Source organism: Numida meleagris, chromosome 1 (assembly GCF_002078875.1).
Source record: "Numida meleagris isolate 19003 breed g44 Domestic line chromosome 1, NumMel1.0, whole genome shotgun sequence".
Lineage (NCBI taxonomy): Eukaryota > Metazoa > Chordata > Aves > Galliformes > Numididae > Numida > Numida meleagris.
In genome coordinates, this window is record NC_034409.1 from 177,923,553 (window position 1) to 177,944,474 (window position 20,922).

At 39.1% G+C, this 20,922-nt stretch overlaps 1 protein-coding gene across 1 annotated transcript in view; it reads right to left on the reverse strand.

Annotated features, from left to right (window-relative positions):
* Positions 1-20,922, reverse strand: part of DDX10 (DEAD-box helicase 10) — a 172,771-nt gene that overhangs the window by 47,712 nt on the left and 104,137 nt on the right. The window contains exon 16 of the mRNA XM_021380233.1: positions 8,862-8,918. Within this exon, the coding sequence (XP_021235908.1) occupies positions 8,862-8,918 (57 nt within the window). The remainder of the gene's footprint in view (positions 1-8,861; positions 8,919-20,922) is intronic.

Consider the following 20,922-nt stretch of genomic DNA (forward strand, 5'->3'; position numbering starts at 1 on the left):
CTGAGAGTAGCTATAGCTGACTACGTACAATCCTGCAAGCAACACAAACCAAGAATATAAACAGCGGTGATGCTGAGAAAGAAGAGCTGCTTAATTTAAAACTAACTACGCTTCCTTACTGCATGAGGATGTCAGCATAATCCAAACACATCTGATTACCCCAGCTCATCAGCCAATTACCTCATTTGAAGATGTTTATACCTGAGATAAGAAGCAAAACTGAATCCCAGCATCTGAAACGTATACTTAAAAAAAAAAATATTCAAACACATAGGGAAATCTGGGATGTGGCTCAGATTAATACCAGATACAAAATAAAGAGGTCTGAACAGTTCTGATCCAGCTTATTTATGAAATGCAGCCATCTGCATAATATTTATCAAGCCACAACTGAGGCACTAGAATACATGTGCTGATCAAACAGAACATACTCTCACTGGATTGCAATCCTTTCCGAGAAAGACTTACAAATACGAAAGAATTTCAGTTTCACAAATAAAAGTTTGGTGTGAAAGCTGTTGCAAGCCTTAGATTGTTAGATCTAGGCTGTTTGGAGTTACCCACATCTTCAGGACTGGGGGCAGAGATAGACAATATGGTCTCCAAAATCTCAGTTCTCAGCTGTTCGACTGTACTACGTCGGTTAAGGCATCAAAGGATGGTGTGGAGGCACAAAGAACAACAACAACAAGTTGATCTGTTGCTGAAGACATGTACAGAACACAGCAAATGCTAGAAAAGTTTAAAATTTGTGCCCTACAAGGAGGGAATTCAAATACTGGTTACTAGACACACACCGGTGCGCTGCTCCAGCACTGTCCCTTTCTTCTTATTCCATGGTAAAAGCAAGGCAGGGGCAAAGTGACCATTTGTGTTCCACTCAGGCTGAGACTGCTGAGGATGTGTCCAATGAGCCAAGAAACTGAATAAATTTTGGAAGCCAGAAAGGGAAGATGCTGCTAATCTGCATATACATTCCAAACGACATCCAAGTGGCTAGTTGCACTGAAATGGTACACTCGCCACCTGAGCAAGAGAGCATTTTGAAAAATTAAAGGCTTACATACTGATGAACTGTGATCACAGCACCTTACACAATTTCCTTCTAAAGTTCTTTAATCAAAGTGGAGGAATAAAGAGCAACAGGACAGAAATACAGAAAGTCCCAGTGTGTTCTTCTTCCCTGTATTTAAGTTTACAGAACATGGTGCTGTGCAGTTAGCGTGAAAACATCCAATCAACAATAAAATGGAAATGTGAAGCGCAAGTAGGAATGTCTTTGCCCCTGAATATATGTGTTTGCACTCCACAATACACAGGTTCTTGTCTCATTTCCTATGTCCTTACTGTTTTTCTAGATGCAGCTATTGAGTTGAAATACATTGCCTAGATTTATGAAATGTGCATTCAAATGGAAAAATATACATCACCTAAGCTACCGGGGTTCAATCATTAGCCCCAGGAAGGCATCTGTGCAAGACAAATAGAGCTTTTATCACTTTGCCTGTGCTCCAGCATACCACCTCATGCAGGGAGGAACATGATGGGGGAATCCTGCTCCTAACATCCATGAGCACAAGGAAGGAAAAAGAGAGAGTGGAATAATACATATTTCTTTCATGCAAAGCAGAAAGAGAACTCAAACAGTGACTCAAGTAACTACTCAGTTATTTGCTGATCCTAATTCAAGAGTGTGGATGGAATGCTGCCAAAGCTGTCATTAATTCTATAGCTACCGAGAGTTAATTGTAATTACACAATCCTAGTAAAGCAGAAAAAAACCCACAGGATTCAAGAGGAAGAGAGACATGAGTACCTGTTAGAACATATTTATTTCAATTCACAGTCCTGCAATTGTGATGGCCTAAGCCTTCAATAAAAAAAAATACTTATTTTTTTTCCAATGCCAAAATATTGTTGTTCTGAAATAAACAAAAATATTCAGTCTTTAACATGCTGAAAATTCTGAAGCTCAGCAGTCAATGTAAGCCTAGGATAGCTCTAAGGATCCTACTTCAGTTATATCAAATGTACATGGATAATCCAGAAATAGAAAGTTCCTTGAAGAATAATCAATTAAACAGTGTAAATTCTAAGCTTTACTACTGGAGAAATTTCTTCAGTATTACCACAGAAATTTAAGGAAGCCACTTACAGTGAAGTAAGACACTAAGTTTTGTCTTCCCTATCACTGCAGATACAAGGGCCATATCTCCTGTTGCTCTGTGCTCACAAATTCATACTAACAATGTTACATCAAAACCCGTCCCCAGAACTGTAACGCCATCCCCACTCCCAATAAATAAGCAAATAATAAGAAGCTTAAAGAAAAAACATTTCCTCTGTTTACCATAAATCTGGAAGCAAACACAAAACAAAGTACAGGGTACAGGTCTGTCAGACACTGTAATGAAAACACATTTGTTTTAGTACACTGTGCATCTACCTTACTTCAGCAGACCTTCAGGGGTGAGAGGACACATCCCCCCTAATCTTTGCTTTTTCTAAAACCATGAAGACATCACTTCAATAACCATTAAATCATCAGTTAACTGGGTGCAGAGCAGTAGGCTGTCACTACATACCATTCAGTGAGTATCATACTCACAAAATTCAATTGCTATGGATACGTCCAATTATTATAAATGGTCACTTACAAACCTATTTAAAATTCTCTATGTGCTGATGGCTGCAATGAAAAACTTCATAGCAGTGTGCAGAATTGGCAAATCGAGCCATAAGAATCCTTCTTTGTTATATGTTCAGAGCTACAGCACGCAAATATTAATTTAATCATAGATACTTTTAATTGCAGAAAAGGCAGGGCTTATTACAGCTTTACTTAAAGCAATTTAAGTTCCCTATTAACTGGAATCATCAGCACGATATTTGTAATAAACAAAACACAGTTAACATTTTCTTACAGGCATACAATAGCCATTTTCAAATACTAACTAATATTGTAGAATATGTCAATTTTAAAAATGTTTCAGAATACTGATAGTTCAGTATCAATTATTTACTTCTTTTTAACTTCAACCTGAAATTGTAATTGTTTTTAAAAGTTTAAAATTACTATATCAATAATTAAAATGTTGATATTCAAACAGCTCCGCTAATTCACTGAGCTTGTCAAGAAAATTCAAAACAACATGAACACAAAATTGTAATAAATAGAACTACTTACAGTTTCTGGGATATGCATACAGAACACAAGAGTTAACAGGGAACACTGAGGTTAATTAAATTGTTTTAAGAATGAGTTACTAAAAGGGATTCAACACTCAGGGGAATTTCAGTTGTAAACTCTCAACACAAATGATACTGGAAGATTTTATAGCTGAGCTAACCAAGTCCTTTGCAACTATTATACAGCAGTGATAAGACACAGACTGTCCTGAGGCTCTGCTGGGACATGATAATCCTCTCCTGAGGTCTTCTATGAGCAAAATAAAGTTCACAGTATCTCTGCATGCCCCAGACCACCAGAAGCATTTAACCCCAAAAGCCTGCTCCAATCCCAAAATCTCAGGGAGTTAAGCGATGAATGGTTCCTCAACACTATCTGCCAGCCCATGGGAGGCAGCCCAGAATTAATGCATCTGTAGTGTTAACCCGTGATGCACAGAGATGCAGGATGTCGCACAAGACTTTCTCAAGAACACTAACTGATAAACCCATCAAAGGGATTTGGGAAACTGTATTTAAAGGAAGCATGAACCAAATTCCCATACATCTCTTTCCACACTGAAACTACTGAAACGATCAGAGCAAATCCAGAGTCTGCAGCCTAAGAATGTAGCTGCGGGCTAGATTCTCAAGGAAAAGGAAAATCAAGGCAGAAGCACAGCTGTCAGCTAACAGAAGTCATTTCCAGTAGCCCCAGGAATTATATACAGTGGATGCAGAATTTTCATCATATCTTGATTATATTTTTCCAAATGGATTACTGTTTATAGATTCTCAAGAGATCCAACTCTGTCCTTTTGCTACCTGGCACAAAGATTTCTTGAGCTACATTCAGCCAGTTTATCTCAAATCCCTTGGAGTATACTGGGGAGGAAAAGAAAATAGGGCGTATTTCTGGTTAAAATCTCAACAGAGCATGGCATAAGGAGCAGAAAACAGAATGCTACACTGAGGATTATACCTTGCAGTGATGTGATACACACAGATATCCATGTCTGAATCTGTCACAGCTTTATCTTTCAAGTGCGTGCCTCCTGCTCACCCAGGTGTGTTTTATAGATGTACCCACACACATCCCTCCAATCTTGAGTACCAAGATTCTTAACTTCACCGTGGCTCTGTAAAAATTTTAAATTACACAAAATACATGAAGAATATATTTTATAAAATATGATACAGGAATACTAACTCCTGGGGGAATAGCAAAACATGTCAGAGGACGAGAAGGGGAAGAAGACAAGACATGAGAAAAGTTAAAGCATAATTACTCTGATATTGCTGCTGATCTTTCAGTGCTCTGAAGTCACTCAGGAAGAATTAATTCATATGAAATGTGCCTCTGAAGACTGAGTACCTAGACATTTTTCCATACTCAAAAGACATCAGTTTTCCTGCCTAATAATGAACCTCATCCTCAACTGTATTCTAATCATTTGTCCTCCTCAATCTATTCTAAAAGAGAAAAACCCTCTCACTATGGAGTACGTGCTCCAGGTAAACTTCTCTGTTTTAAGCAGGCAACATTTTCCCTACAAATCTTGAGGTAAGTCGCCTCTGGTATTCTAGACCATTTTTGTTTTTTTCAGTCAGATGACAATCTCTAAATAACCAGATTTTTACAATGTACAGAGTAAATCCTTAAAACATCAAGTGCTTGGGAAGACTGCTCTCAGAGTGACTGGACGCTAGTAAGTTCAAGAAGACAGATACAGGAAGGTAGCTAAGTTGTTTAGCTTCATTTTAATTTTAACATCTAGTACACAAATACTTTCCCTTCAACATCTTCAAGATTGCCAATGGCTGAAATGATTCACTCAACTGTAATGACTAAGCTTTACCTCCTGGCACAGCTAACAGATGCTGTCCAAGCTCTTTCTAGCAGATGCCAATGCCCTCTTTTAGGGGCTAATTATCATTTTTTGCATCATGTTGGGTGTTGTTGGCTGAGGATCACAAAGAACATCAGTAAAGGAACTGGAAACAGCACATTATCCTGAGACTCTTCATCTACACCCTGCCCTGCTTCCCACAGATGTATTCAGCTGCATCTGGGAAATGCCCTTCCTACAAAAACATTTTTCTTAAAAGCAAGAATTATGAAGTGAGGAAGTTTTCTTAACACATCAATAGCACTCTGAGGCATATGAACAGCAAAACAGTAAACTCACTCAAAGAGAACTACAGTCACGTTTAGCTTCATTGCAGCTAACAGCTGCTTGCAGAGAAAGAGCTTTTAAATGTCAGGGGAAGCCTAGAAGGGAAAGGACAGTTCTGGGCCCAGGAGTGCCTGCCACATGGAGCTGCTCTGCCACTTCTCTATAGAGGAACAGTTTTAAACTAAAAGAAGGGAGATGCAGATTAGGTGTTAGGAAGAAATTCTTTACTCAAAAGGTGGTGGGGCGCTGGCACGGGCTGCCCAGAGAAGCTGTTGGTGCCCCATTCCTGGAGGAGCTCAAGGCCAGGTTGGATGGGGCCCTGAGCAGCCACAGCTGGTGGGAGGCAACCAGCCCATGGCATGCAGATGGAACTAGGGGATCTTCACGGTCTCTTCCAACACAAGCCACCCTATGATTCACTTCTGCCCTTCACTGCTGGGGCTCAGAGACATGCTGTGCCGTCAGGCCTCATCTCAGAGGCTGGCAATCTGTGTTTCTGCTTCTGCACACTTGTACATCAAAAGACAACGTGACTACAAAATTTTCTCTAGATCACTTCAAAAGGAGACAGCAAACAGTACATATTTTTGTTAGAGGGCTCAACGACTGCAATTTTATCAGTACTAACTAAAGACAAACACCTGCTTTTTTCAGTCTTGAAACACTGCATTTGTAAATATCAAATTCTCCTAACCTGGGAGAAAAATAAATCTCCAACGACAGTGAAAAAAAACCCAACCTGAGTTTCCAGTTTCTCTTTAATAAAAGAACTCTTTTGTCTGATTTCGCATCCTTTGACACTCAAATTCAATTAATGGTAATAAATTCCAAGAAACACTTTCTCCAAAGCATCCTTTAAGAGCCCTCACTTCTTAGTTGGTTTATTTATTGCGTGGGGATTTATCCAAGGTGGAGTCAATAAGACTGCAAGTACCTACTCATCTAATTCCATGTTCCAGCACACTCGGTAGAGTATGCCAGAATTTGGTTATCAAATCCCATTTGCAGAGCCCACCCTTCATGCCTCAACAGCTGAGCAAAAACTTCCCTGCAATTGCTGTGGGCTCCTCTGATATCAGGAGAAATAGATTCCATTTTCATTCTGGAAAAACAGTCAGACACTGCCCAAACAGCAAGACAGGACAAGAAACAGCAGGACAACAGGACAGGAATCACACTAAAGAAGAGAAGCAAAAGTCATAATTGATGAATATTTAGCGTGGAAAAATAAATAGGAGTTTTGGTTATGTCAGACCCAGTAGGCTGAAAGATGATAAATAAAACTCCATAACCCAAAGAATTTATCTTATGAGAGATGCAGTTAATAAAGCAAATAGAAATAAAGTGGGTAGAAGTGGAACAACAGATTATGACCCCAGCTGCTTTGATGTGACTGGCTGTTCAGAACTGTTGATCTAATCCCTTTCTCCAGCTGCTGGACTGCATTAATAAGTAGCTAAAAATACCTTTGCTGCTTTCTGGGTCTCCATATTGCTTCCTCTTTTGAGAAAATGCTATTAATTGTCAAAGGAATTGTGTCTGGCAGAGTAAGTGGGTCACAAGCCATACAGTGAAAATGTGAACGTTTTTGAACTCCCGATTTAAGCAGTATATGTTTGCTAAACTAGTTTCTGTTTCAATAGCTTCTCTGTTTTACTATTTCCCTTTTTTTCCCTCTGGGTGTCTCATAGGAGCTGCTTGAGTGACATCTCACACAGACTATGGAGAGCTTCAGCTACTGTAGCTTCATCTATAAGCTTCTGTAAAGCAGGGAATGTTCTTAATTAATTCCTCAGACACCCAGCGGCCTGAAACTGCCACCCTTATCTATTGCCTGCTGCTCCCTAGCATGTCCAGGACTGCGATGCCCAACTCCAGGCCGTCACAGTTGTTCCCAATGGAAACATCTTCTCTTCAAATGAGTCCCACTGAAAGTGACAGGATTCGACCGCACAGAGTCCTGGCAAAAGTAGCCTCTAAACAAAAGAAAATGTCCAGGAGTTTTCACGGAGGATGATGTGAAACTTCAGAGGTTTGACTCTGCTTGCACAGAGCGAGCCCAGCACTTGAGAGGTAAAAAGAAGTCCAAGCAATGACAGGTTTACACAGCTGGTACTCTCACAGAAAGTCTGCCAGGCTGCATCCAGCATGCCAGCATCACACGGAGGAGAGGGAAGGGTGTATCAAAACGTGTTTTCATCTTATCCAACTTGAGGAGGTGATTCTGCATTTAAACCATCCTGTACGCATGTGCACGCACAGAGCACATACCACTCTTCATTTCCCATCATTAAGGAGAGATTCATTTGATTGGCAAAGAATAGGACAGGGGAAGTACATCATTAAGCACAGCCTTCTGAGAGGAATGGGCTTATTTCTTCACCTGCTGTGTAATATGACACAGAAGGATTATTTTTTTTTGTACCTTAAAAAGAGGTGAAAGGAACACACAGCCAAGTATTTACAAACGTGAGACAGTCTGATCTGATCGGTGTTTTCTCACTATAGTCAGATGTTTGTTAATCATTCATTCCATCATTTTTCTACAATGCTTGCTCAATACATTAAAACTATGCATCTCTATACATTCAATTACACACACAAAAAACTTCTACTGTTTCACTGAGAAATCACAATGCCAGTGGCACTCATAACCTGCCATCTCTGAAGAGAGAAATAATTAATCCTATAACTAGGCTTTCAATCCTAAACTGCGCTTACTTTCCACTTCAGAACTACAGTATGAAGTATCTTGCTATACTCCCATCTCCCAACACACGGTCACCTTGGAAAAACACAGAACATTATCCATTTTCTCAAGGGAGTAAGAACTTCACTAACTGCTGAGAACGAACAGGACCATGTGTAGCATAGGAGACAGCAGATGCAGTATGAGAAATGCCATGTTCTCCTCAGCCCATATTCTGGAAAATCCTTCCAGCTAAATGAAATCCCAGTTGATCACAAACCACGCAATATGAAAAACTATAAAAGCCATGAGGAAATTAATAATATACATATCTGAAAAGGGATAGGAGAGGGTTGGGGCCTAACAAAAGGCAGGAATACATTTCATTGTAAACACCTGCAGCTTAAAGAAGAGGTTTGGCAGAAACAAGTTTAAATGTGATTTCACCAAAAACCTGACTGTCTGCAATAATGCAGCAAGTTATAAACATGTCCAGGTATTTAAAGGGGAAAAAAATGGCATTAGCACTGCAGCTGAAGTGGCAACTCACTTGATATACAGAATAAACAAACTGCAATTCCAAAAGGCTTCCATGTATTCACAGACATACACACATACGTACTTGCTAACCTTACTCAGTATCTTTCTCCAATAAGTCATTATAACCACATCACAGCAGGTGAACGACAAAAGATAAGCAAGTAGAAAAAACCTACAAAATGTCATTGATCAAATCACTGCTAATTAACGAAATAAATGCAGTAACTAAAAAAACAGTTTCAAAACCACACACGTTAGCTTGACCAAAACCAAACACAAATCCTTACCCGTGCATTCTTGCTCGTGGCTTCTCTCCTTGCCGCTTTCTCTTTCAGCCTTTTCTCCTAAAACAAATGAGAAGATTCACAGTTTTAAAGAAAACTCCCAATCTGTTTTTCTTCTAACATTTTAAGATTTTATTGGAAACACCTAGATATTTTTAATGCACACAAACTATAATGGTGGAATGGATTCTAAACATTATTGATGAAAAATGATACACAAAAGGATCTGATTGAGACAGGATTTCTTATTCTTGCTCTTAAAGGAAATCGAATTGGTTCAAACTTACATTTCATCTTCACTGAAACTCATTACTCTTGAAGGAAATACACAGTTAAGTATTTTGACAGAGTTAGTACTTGTCTAAAACAGGTTAGGTAAAAATTGCACCAAAAGATCAGTTTTCTAATTTCTCACTATTTTAACATGGAACTCAATCTATTTAACAAGCAAAAATGGTAATTTTCCCGACTTCAGAATTGCTAAAGACTGAAAGCTATAACATATTCTCAATAGCTGTCTTATCTCCATTATTAAGTAAATGTTACTGAGGAATTTTTGTTAGTAATTGCATCAATTCAGAAGCCATAATAATATCAAGCTGCCTCCATCAAAGGCGAACGAGTAAAAAGCAATGATAAAACCCATTCAAAGCTGCCAGCCAGATTTCTAACATCCCAAAGCAGCCAAAATATTTAACATAACTGACATTAATCGTCTTGTTTTTCTCTTATTTTTTTGTTACTGGGATTTGCTTATTTTTAAACCAACTGAAACATTATTTTATATGCTGTCAGGTTTTTGTCATTTAACATCCTTTCAATTACTGATTTCATGAGGTAAGGACAGAAATTCAGGTAAGGACACGTACATCAGTTAGAAACGGATGCCATTCCCTATTTTCCATTTGTCTTATAGAATCATATTATCATTAAGGTTGAAAAAGACCACTTAGTCCAAACAGCAACCCATCCCCACCATGCCCACTGGCCATGTCCTTCGGTGCCACATCTCCATGCTTCTCGAACACCTCAAGGGACGATGACTCCATCAGCTCCCTGGGCAGCCTGTGCCAGTGCCTCACCACTCTTTCTGAGCAGAAATGTTTCCCTATATCCAACCTGAACGCCCCCTGGCACAGCACAAGGTCATTAACTCTCATCTTAACAAAGCTAACAACACTGGTTATTCAAACTTCTTTATGCTAGCATAAAAAAAGCTTACGTAATGCATCTCTCCCTGTTTCTTTGAGCAATGTAAGCTGTTCCTAGCATCAGCACCTAAGTCCACATAAAAGAGGACGCCCCTTTAATAACAGCTCTGGGTCAACACCTCAGCACAGAGGAGGCTGAAAACTATTTCATGGCATGAAGTCACATTTCAGATCACTTTTGGGCATAATGAGAAAGCTCCAGCAGTTCTGGTGCCATATCATCGCAATGAAAGAGCAGACACCATAAAATTAATGAGTAAGGTGATCTGGTCAGGAAGAGCACAGATGCCACTGTCACTGCTAGCTGAGCACGCCTGTATTGAAGCTACGACTGCCCAGGGACCATGTATGGTAAAGGACACTGATGCAGAGCACTCAGCTCTCTCTGGCCTGTGTTTATTTTCGTCAGCACTCATTCTCTTTCCCCGTGCCTTAATGCTGCACTATTAATTCCCAACAGACCTTCCCTTTGGTGCTCTTGAGGCTCTGGCATATATTTCTGCTGCAGTCGCTTCTGCTGAGGATGGACAAAGGTTTACTCTGCCATGTAACGCCACTGCCAAGTCTGTTTCAATTTTCCAGCACAACCGCTAGTTTTACCAAAGCTGTTTGGGAAAGTAGTATGGTTCATGTGTAGTGCTGAGAAAAGCAGAACACAACTGCCAAGATTTTCAAAATTGGTGTCTGAATTCAATTTCTTTTGAGACATCTTTGTGGTATCTGCCATCTTCTGTTCTTCCAATTGCCCGAACTACTGAAGCGTTACTCGAAGTCTGTGTAAATCAACCTCTCTTCTCTAAATCAAAACTGAACAGATCAAAAGTTCATCCTCAGAAGAAGGCAGTGAAAAAACTGAATGAGGTTTGGATATCTCTGCCTTACACAGCTCTCCAGTGCTGTAGCTGACACCTTTGCACACCACCTCAATCCATCCAAACCTACATGCCACAGCATTCAGCACATGGTATAAAACAAGCCTAAAGACTTCACTGTAGTCAAATGTAACACAGCTCTCATTATTTCAGCTATTTTAAAACATGAAAAAGCAATCAATAATTTTATTTAATGCCACAAGGGCATCACATGGGCCAAAAGAAGCCACTAGGGTGAGATGCCAACTGGTATGGACACAGTCAGTCTACTCAGCAACAGACTAGACCCGAGCACCATGAGCACAAACCCACTGCATCTCTCAGCCCTCAGCTGCCAAAATAGATGAACTGAGCATTGCAGACTTATGCTGAAAAAAGAATCTTGTTTTCCAAGACTTCAAAATGGAGGTGCTGAGGACTGCTTCACTTTGGTCTTACACATAGTTAAAACGCCAGAAATCAGGCTTAGGATATAAACTGAAAAACAGTATTTGGGGAAATGTTCCACCTAGTAGTTTTGTGCTAGTCACTAACTACTTTCAAGTTTAGATTGCACTGTTTGTAGAACACAGGGATAGCAACTGTTCAAGCCATCTTTCAGAAGTGATTTGACAACGATCAAAATATAAAAATATACAAGCTCACTATCACAATACGACCAACTTACTGATGTATGTTTACCAGAGTCTGAAAGCACTGCAATCAGTAGAACCAAAATTCACCATTTTTTTCTAACAAAATGAAAAAAAAAGTCAATTTTTATCCAGCTGTTCAGATCTTAAAATAAGGATTTTTTACATAATCATACTTTCCAGGGACTATTATCACATTTACATCAAAACGATTTACCGTTTCTTTGTCAGTCATCTTCCAAATTGCCCAAACCTTTATCATTAAAACCCAGCAACCTTTATGACTAACTTACGGTACACAAATTACACTCAACCAGCCCTGCCAACCTAATTAAAACAAGAACAGGCAGCAGAATGAAACAGCACCCTGATTGATAAATGGCCAAGGTAAAAAAAGAAAGAGATAAAATGACTTCATTGGGATGAACACTGCTGTGTTTGAATACACAGAAGCACAGAGAATGAAGATCTGGCTTCTTTCTGAATTCCAGCAGTATGAAAGACAGTGGTAAATGCTTTTCCTTTCAAATATGAGCTAGGTATCTTCATGAAAGAGAAAAGAGGAAAAAGCTGGAAACATGCAATGAACGTTTCTCATAATGCAGACTTCAGCAGAGACAAAAGGGAATTAGACAGGATGTTATCATGTTCCAGGAGGAGTTCATATGATTCCCTCTCTTCCAATTCAAATTTGTATTCATTTCGGACCATTTTTACTTACAGCTTTCTAACAATTTTACTGAAGTTTTCCACTTTCTCTCAATCCCTTTTTCTAAACGCTCTAGTTGGGCATTCTTTGCTCACTCAGGTCACCATTATTCTCTTATTTTTCTGCTAAAACAGTGATCCTTTTCAAACTTTACTTTCAAAAAAGTGAAAGAGAATATAGAGCTTGAAAATAACCTACCAGATATTACAAAGCAGGATAAAGTTGCTTTTAAATTGGATAGAACAGAAAATTTTAGATAGTGTCTTAACTACTGCCACAGGCTTAAGCCAATACAGTTGAAATTCCTGCTCAAGGGATTTACAAAGAGAACTGCAAAGACAGCTATGAAAGCAGAAGATTGACATAACGCCACAGAAGAGAAATATGCCAGACAGCACAATATACGTGTGTCTCTAAAGAACAGTAAAGACAAAAAGATCTTAAAGGTGCAGAGACTGAAATGAGGAGTACAAAAAAGAAAGCAGGAGAAGAGATGGGATCAATGCACCTGGGTACCACAACACAAGCTGTAGGACTGAAACACTTTTACTGTAACATTCATATCCTGGTTTAGAAAGAACTCTATGTAGATTTAAAAACTTTTCAGTGAAGCTGCTGTTACTAAGCTGAACTACCTGTATTTGATTTTTAGCCCCTTCACCTCTTGACCAGTTTGAAGGACCTCATGTTCAGGTCTTTAGACACATACATCCTGATCATGCCTACAGTCTGTTTTCTTTTGCAAGGTAAACAAAATCAACTCCAGATGTTTTTCTGTATTTAGGTCTACTTTCCCTAATATTCCACGAACAGGCATTTATACGAGATCTTCCCAACCACGTTTCTCACTTCTATTTGTATATCCAGTGATACTATCAGTCCTTTTGATCATGTCAGCAAAATCCCACTGCAATAGTTCACACTGACATGAGCAACCTGAACATTGCCCATACCTTTCTTAAGGCCTCCATCTCTGAGGGAAGAGCTCTCAGTCCTAAGATTATGTTCCAAAGTTCTTATTCCTACAAACTTGTTCTCAAATCTATCTTAAAACACAGTTTTCTTTGCTTGAGCCCAATTTAGCAAGAAAGCCTTCCTCCATTTCACTAAAAAAAATTCTTGAAACAGTACACTATGAATCAGATGCCTCTGGTTTGGGATGTTCCAACTGCTGAAATTTAGGTCTATTTAATTTGTGCCGCACTAATTTTAGTATATTTAACTTATTAATCAAAATGCTCAAGTGAAAAGCTTGTGGAAATGTCAGTGTGTTCTATAGATTTATTTACCAAAACAAATTCTGTTCTGATAAAAATACGTATAAACACACATTTCACTACACCTACTTTCCACAAAACTACACTGGTTACTGATACTTTTCATTTAGCTCTTAGCAAGGAGCCTTGTGCCAGTCATTCTATTAGTCTGCTGTGGACTACTTGCAGGCTAATTACCAGTTTATTATCCTTAAAAGTATTTCCACGGTAGTTCTCAATATCTTCCAGAACTCTCCTGCTGTTTCAAGATCCTTTTGAAACCAACGTTAATGGTATAACACAGCTGAAAGATCTTCCTGATCAGCTTTTAAAATTTTCCTGCAAATTATCAGTTTTCCCCACAGTTACACATCTAGCTAATGAGGACAGTTTGCAACTTCAGTGATCACAAGAATGAAAAGCTTTAGTCATCATCACATAATTTGACTTTACCGTTTGGCTTTCAACTACGTAAGAAAGAGTTACAGTTATCGAACCCTTCTACCTGTTCTGCATTCAAAGTGGCAAAGGAACCGGCTCTGTCCTAACAAGAAGGCAAAACCACGGCTCAAACTGCTTCTGGTTCTAAAGTACAGAAAAGCTACATGCTGAACCCCATCACTGACTTCACACTCCTGTTTCCTCTCCCACCACTGGATTTTAAAATAAACACTCATGCCCTCTTTACTTTTCCCTCAAGGTACTAACACTTACTAAAGGAAAAACTCTTACGTTCCATGTTTTCAGGTTGAGGCAAAAAATTAATGAGTAACAGCAGTACTCTCTGTTTGTTGAAGTTTGGAATAAGAGAAAGGTTCACATAAACACAGTTCAGCAGCCCAGATACTTGACATGTAAAGATATTTGAAATATATATTTGATAGATATTAAAAAATACCTGCAATTTTGAAAGCTTACAGTTTTTTTTCCATCCAGAAAACCCTTCTTCTTTGACCCTCTTCTTCCAACATTTAATTAAGAGTTCATTTTATTTTGTCTAGGGGTTTATCTGCAACATTTAACCTGCGGGGATTACTGTCATGCATAGAATTTCTACAAGGTTTGTACTCAGATTTACAAGAAATTAATTCCTGCTTTTGGTGGTGTGCAGAGGTTTTATCAGCCCTACTGACCTCTTCTGCTTGCTTACCTGTAGGCATGGAACAGTTTCACTCAAGACAATCAGTGCACCCTGTTTCATACCACTGCGGTTTAACCCAGCTGGCAGCTCAGCACCACACAGCTGTTTGCTCACTGCCCTCTCCCCGAGGGAAAGAGAATGGGAAAAAAATAGAAGTTGCGGACTGAGATAAAAACCATTTACTATGTCAGAAAAGGAAGGAAAAAAGAAAACAATCATAATTATAATAATATAATGTATGTACGCTCATCTTTTTTTTAAAATATATTATTTAAATGCTTGTCAACTGCAGGTTTTCATAAAAAATGTTAACACTGCGCTTACAATAACTGATCCTTTACCTACTGATGCTCTACTTGGGAACTACTGATCTATTAACTTGAACAGCTGAGGTCACAGTGTCCAGCACAACAGCTTCCAGAAGTGGCTGGGATTCAGAGTAACATCACTCTGTTGACTGAAAAATTCTGGCTGCATTTGCTAATAAAGCTTTGCTGGTTGATACCAGTACCAGATTTCATTTCTTAGTATTTACTATCAGTTCTTATTTTAGTAGGAGTTATTTCAGAGACTCAGAGTCATCTGTGCTACAGAAAACGCACAAACAGCAGCTCAAAATTTCACAGCACCTCTTACATACTGGCATCGCCATATCCAAAAGCCAGTTTCCACCCAGATTTTAAAGCACAGACGTACTCTGAAAAGTGACTTTGTAAATAGCACCATGGTATCCCACATTTGTTTCTCTAAGACTTCACACCAGCTCTGTGCTACTTACATCTGAAAATCCTGCTCTAATAAATACACCAGCAGCCCGCACAGCAAGATTAATCTTCTATACACAATAAGCATGCACATGAGCCAACACAAACAAATTCTGTCCTCTTCCACAGAGGTTTTGCACTGCACAGGTGGATAGAATGAAACTTAGAAATTAGCGAGAACTATTCGTTATTTTAATAAGTTAAAAATAAACAGAATGAGGGAGGGCAGAATACACACAGAATAAGAAAATTTTATTTCAGCAGTCACTTTTTTGGCCATAGCTACATTTTATTTATAACTGTGCATTTTATGAGTATTGAAATGTGTTTCAATATGTGTTTAGTAATAGAGATTAGGAAATCATCTACATCCAAGCAGTGGCCCAACCACCAAAACAACACTCCCAGCTGAAAGATAAAACTGAATAGAGGTTGAATATTATCTTCAGCCAGGGACAAAAAAAATATTGTGTAGTGTACAAAATTGGTCACTGTTGAATACAGAAATTTAAATACCTTCAGGGAAAAGAGGAAAAGGTTTTTGATGCCTTTGGTGATTGATTTTTATTTTGATCTGTTTACATTTAGGTTTAGATATCTATTAGATAATCCCTTTAAACAACAAACTACATAAAGATAACAACGCAAAAACCTTATCTGTACAACTGATGTTTATTTACTAGGAGAGGAAAATGAAAGACACAAGCATAGAATGACCCGTTTAAGACAGCATAGGAAAAGTGTGAAAGTGTGGCATCAAAAGCATGTGAAAGACAGAATAATGACAATCTTAAACATTAAGCAAGCAGTGGATAAGGTCTTAGGGGCAAATGAAGAAGGCATCCTCATTTAAGAGAAAAAAACTAACTGGCAGAAACTGACCCTTAAGGGGCACTGTTAGAACAAAACCAATACAGGAAACCAGTCGAGAAAAATGAAAATGATTCCCTTCTCATCTAACATCTGAGCAAACCAAACGTTTTCAGGACAGAAATTTTTTTAACAAGATGTTAAGTACTGTCCATAGCCCATCTGCTTTGAACATACGTACACTCAACGAATGTATACAAATATACACATACGGATTGTTTCTTACAAATAGGTTTCCAAAAAGAGACGTTAAATTAAGGTAATTAATATACACAGGCAGCACAGTAAGATTCTTCCTTGTGAGCAAACTGCAGTCTGAGTCAGGCTCTGAACACAAACCAATAAAGCCAGTTGAAGCCGCACTTTTCCCCCCACCCTGCAGGTGCCCATTCCTCTCTCCCTCTTCTGAGTGGCATCTCATCAGGGTGTGCACAAACTAGCAACTCCATTATTTCAGTTTCTGCTTTGTCACATCAGTGAGATGGGGTCAAAAACTCTGATTTTTGCAGGAAAACTAGTAAACATCAGAGGGTACTTGAGCTTTAAGTGCAGCTCATCCAGCCATCATTTTTGAAAAATGAAACGAAAAAAACGGAAAATGCAAGCAACGAGCACAACGAGGCCAAATGGATTCTGGTGCTCAGACTGGCAAAGGATGGCTGTCAGCACACTCAGCAGCACCCAGCCTCCTTACATTAACAGCTCTGCACATGGGATGGAACAACAGCAGCAACGCCTCCACAATGGAAGTGCTCAGACAGGCTTTCCAACAAAGTAATCCTCTCCTGATTTGTTTCTACACATCTCTCCATCTCTAATGCTTCTCTTCCAGCTCCTCTCAGCTGCTGCCCTCCTCCTTCTATATTCTGCACCTACACCAGCAGGCTCCTTGCAGGACAGAGAGGTGCTATCCCCCCGCAGTGCCAAACCGACTGCACATCCACGCCGTGACCTGACGTGCTGCCGCTCACCAGGAAGGACCATCCCGGTGCTTTACCTGACGGGGAGCACAACGCTCACCAACATTACTTCCTTTGAAACACAATGCACTCTCTCTTCAGAACTGATGTACTGATTTGATTTCCCACTCCAAATACTAGTTTTCATGGGTTCTTTTATTTTCCAGCATAATGAATGGTTTGTGTTGCCTAACATCTATTAAGTTGGATGGGGCCCTGGGCAGCCTCAGCTGGTGGGTGGCAGCCCTGTCCATGGCAGGGGTAGGAACTGAGTGGGCTTTAAGGTCCCTTGCAGCCTAAGCCATTACATGATTCTACAATACCAAACATGTCTAAATCATAAATTATCTGTTATGAACAGAAATCAATTGCAAAAGCAAATCAGAGAGAGACAAAGTCTGGAGCTGCAGCTGTAGAGGCCTCCAAAAGGTCGGCCAGAAAAGGGGCAGGGTGCAAGGAATTCTCCCCAAGAACTTTTCCACCTGGGACACAGTTCAGCCAGCACACAGGGCTGGGGCTGGAAATAGAGCCAACAACTGCAGCATTAGGTGGCAGGTAAGCCCCAAGGAGCGCAGGGAGGCATGGGACACAAAATGGAAGGATAACCACTGTACACCACAGCTGACATCACAACTAACTGATCCAGTCATCCTCCTGCTAGTTAAAAAACCAGCAGCGTTACTACTTTCAAAAATAAATTCACAGTTTAATTCTAACATTTGGCTAATTACAAGATAAAAAGAAAAATAATTCCTTCTCCATAAGCAAATTTATACCTCATTTCCTAGTTTAAAATTTCTAGGCAACATCATCATACATGAGGTTGGGATTTCCTTACCAGTCCACAATATTTCAAGAATGACTTGTAACAGAAAGTTATTCATTATATCACTGGGGTAAGTACACTCCTCCTGAAACAGCAAGTTTCCATCCTATCAAAATCTTTCCCTAAGTTACACCCGTTTCCCTGCAGTCTTAGGCCCCTGGGGACGGCTGCAGCTTGCTTGCAATACCACTCAAGGAAACGATGCCTTTTAGCCATCTTCTAGTGTTGATCATCCCAAGTTCACAGCATTCTGTACTTGCTGGAAAGGAAGGAAAAAATGAGGCTTCTATACATTTTTCCTTCAGCACCCAGTTGAAAGAAAGAGAGGTTATTAAAAAAGCAAGACTAATCCCCCTCTGCCAATGTTTTCATCCTAACAGTGCTTTTTCAGTTGAAAACTTGAAAAATGGAGTGCAAAAACATCTTCTGAATACTTTATTCAATTCTCCTTTTATTGTTGTTTATAACATTTTACGCATTTCAAAAAGGAGCTCAAATTCATACCTCTCACTGTGCTGCCATTAGATTTCCATTAGTGCAGAATTCTTTTCATATCATCTTGATCAGTGCTACTGCCCTTTCCCTTGCGGTCAACCACTAAAATTCACTTTGCTTCCAAAATTTCAATAAGAATTAATTACGTTACAATTATACCTCAGGTTTTTATTTATTTTTGCCCATCACATTTTCAATTTTCCCCCATTTGCAAAGGAAACAGAGGATAACAGAATATGAAACTCTTGAAGGAAACCTAATTATAGTGTAGATGCTTTGCAAGTTTCCACACGCCTTAAGGCACTGCAACACACATCTCATCTAATCCAAGCATCTCATGAATGCACCAAAACGTATTTCTGATCATACTGAAAACTGTGCTCATTTAAATGACATTCACAAATGGATTTAAAAGCAATGGCCTGTGGATACTTTCTGAGTAGGTCTGCTATTCATCAGAAAGGATTTTGCAAGGAAAGTTCATATTAAGCTGACAGGCCGTATTCACCTCAAAAGTTAATAATAAAAGAAGTTATTTCATGGAAGTTTTGATTTTAAGAAGTTCAATTTTTTTTCCTCAAGACCTTTCATCATGAAGATTATTCCAAAGAAACCATAAAAAGAGGGATTTTCAATGGAAGAAGACCTATAAAATGACACTTTTTTTTAAACTTAAAAAGTAATGTTTTTATAAGTCCACTCACAATCTGAATCAAGACACGAACCCACATGTGGGACATAAAAAACATGCTGAAACAAACCAATATTTGTACAGCCCTCCACAAGCTGTGCTGTTATTCTCAGCCACTCTTTTAAGGCCGAGGCAGACATTCCACTTCAGAGGGCCCTTTGATGACTGGTTACTGAGGTACCCAGGCAGGGTGCGGACTGCCACACTTGCTTTAAACAAAACCAAAATGCATTTGTGCTCTTGTGGTTTTCCCATCTACCTAAATAACACTTTCAATAGATGTAACATGTCTCAAAAAATGATTTAAAGGATGGAACAGAAACTGCCAAATATACAAAACAGAAAACTACACCAATCCCCAGATGCAGCAGAAGAAAGGAATTAAGAGAAGGAAATCTGAATCAATCTGAATCAACACACACATCCCTGAGGTGTTCCAGGCCAGGCTGCATGGGGCCCTGGGCAGCCTCAGCTGGTGCGTGGCAGCCCTGCCCATAGCACAGGGAGTTGGGACTGGGTGGGCTTTAAGGCCGCTTCCAACCCAAACCATTCTATGATTCTTTGGTCTAGATTTTTCATTTTCAACATTTTTTGCTAATTGTTAGCACAAAAAAAAAGTGGAAAAATTGCCTTTTTTTTTTTTTTTTTTTACTAGATTAGCATGAACAAGATAACGTTTTGAGATCGCATTTGGTAGGTTAGGTATAATGAAATCAAACCTCCTGCTTTTAAGAAAAATACTAATAATACTAAAGAATTCCTTTTTGGCAGCAATATTTATGCATGCACGTAAATATACTAAATCGTCAAGTTTCATAAATAAAATTGCTAGAAACAAGTTATTATTCTACCAAGGTAATGTCTAACACAATGTCTCCTAATACTATATCCAACTTGTGAGACCCAAGGTGCTCGCAAGTTTTCTGCACATAACAAACATTTACAGGTCAGTATACCATGATACAGAAGCTGGTCTTTATGGTCCAAATTCTTATATTAAGAATACACTATTTTTAAAAAACACAGGTTTTTTTTCTCTCATCAATTACAGATGTGTTAATATACACAAAATAGCAGCAAATTTTAACAGTATCTTCACTCTGGTAAGTAACTTGATATATTTAATTCTCTGGCCTTCAGTAGTTAAAGTTACAAAATAGGTTTGGGCTAAGGTCACGCTGTCATGGTTTTGTGATTTTCGGTTATTGGTATTCCACATCATAACATCTTGTAGTGGATATACCTGGTTCTCAGAAGAGAAAGACTACTACAGTCCCCACGGTACTTTTCTCCTCTGTTACCATTCTTCCAGCCGGAGGGAAAAGATAAAAGCTCGCAGTATAAAAACTTGCAGATCACGAGACCTCGTCCCTTTTTTCTGCCTGTCTCTCATCTTGGCAGCACCTCGCTCTCCAGCTGTCTTATCCTCGGTAGTAGAGTAAGGCCTACCTTGATTTTGGGACATTCTCTCTCTCTGCATTGGATTTATCAGCTTAAACTGTAATTATATTATATTATAATGTGTTGTTTTGCATTCCGATATCTTATTTAGTAAATTAGTTTGTTTCTCCTCAGATTGTTGCCGCTGTTCTTTGCTCTCAGGGCCATCTCCTTACGCCCGTAAACCGTTGACACAAG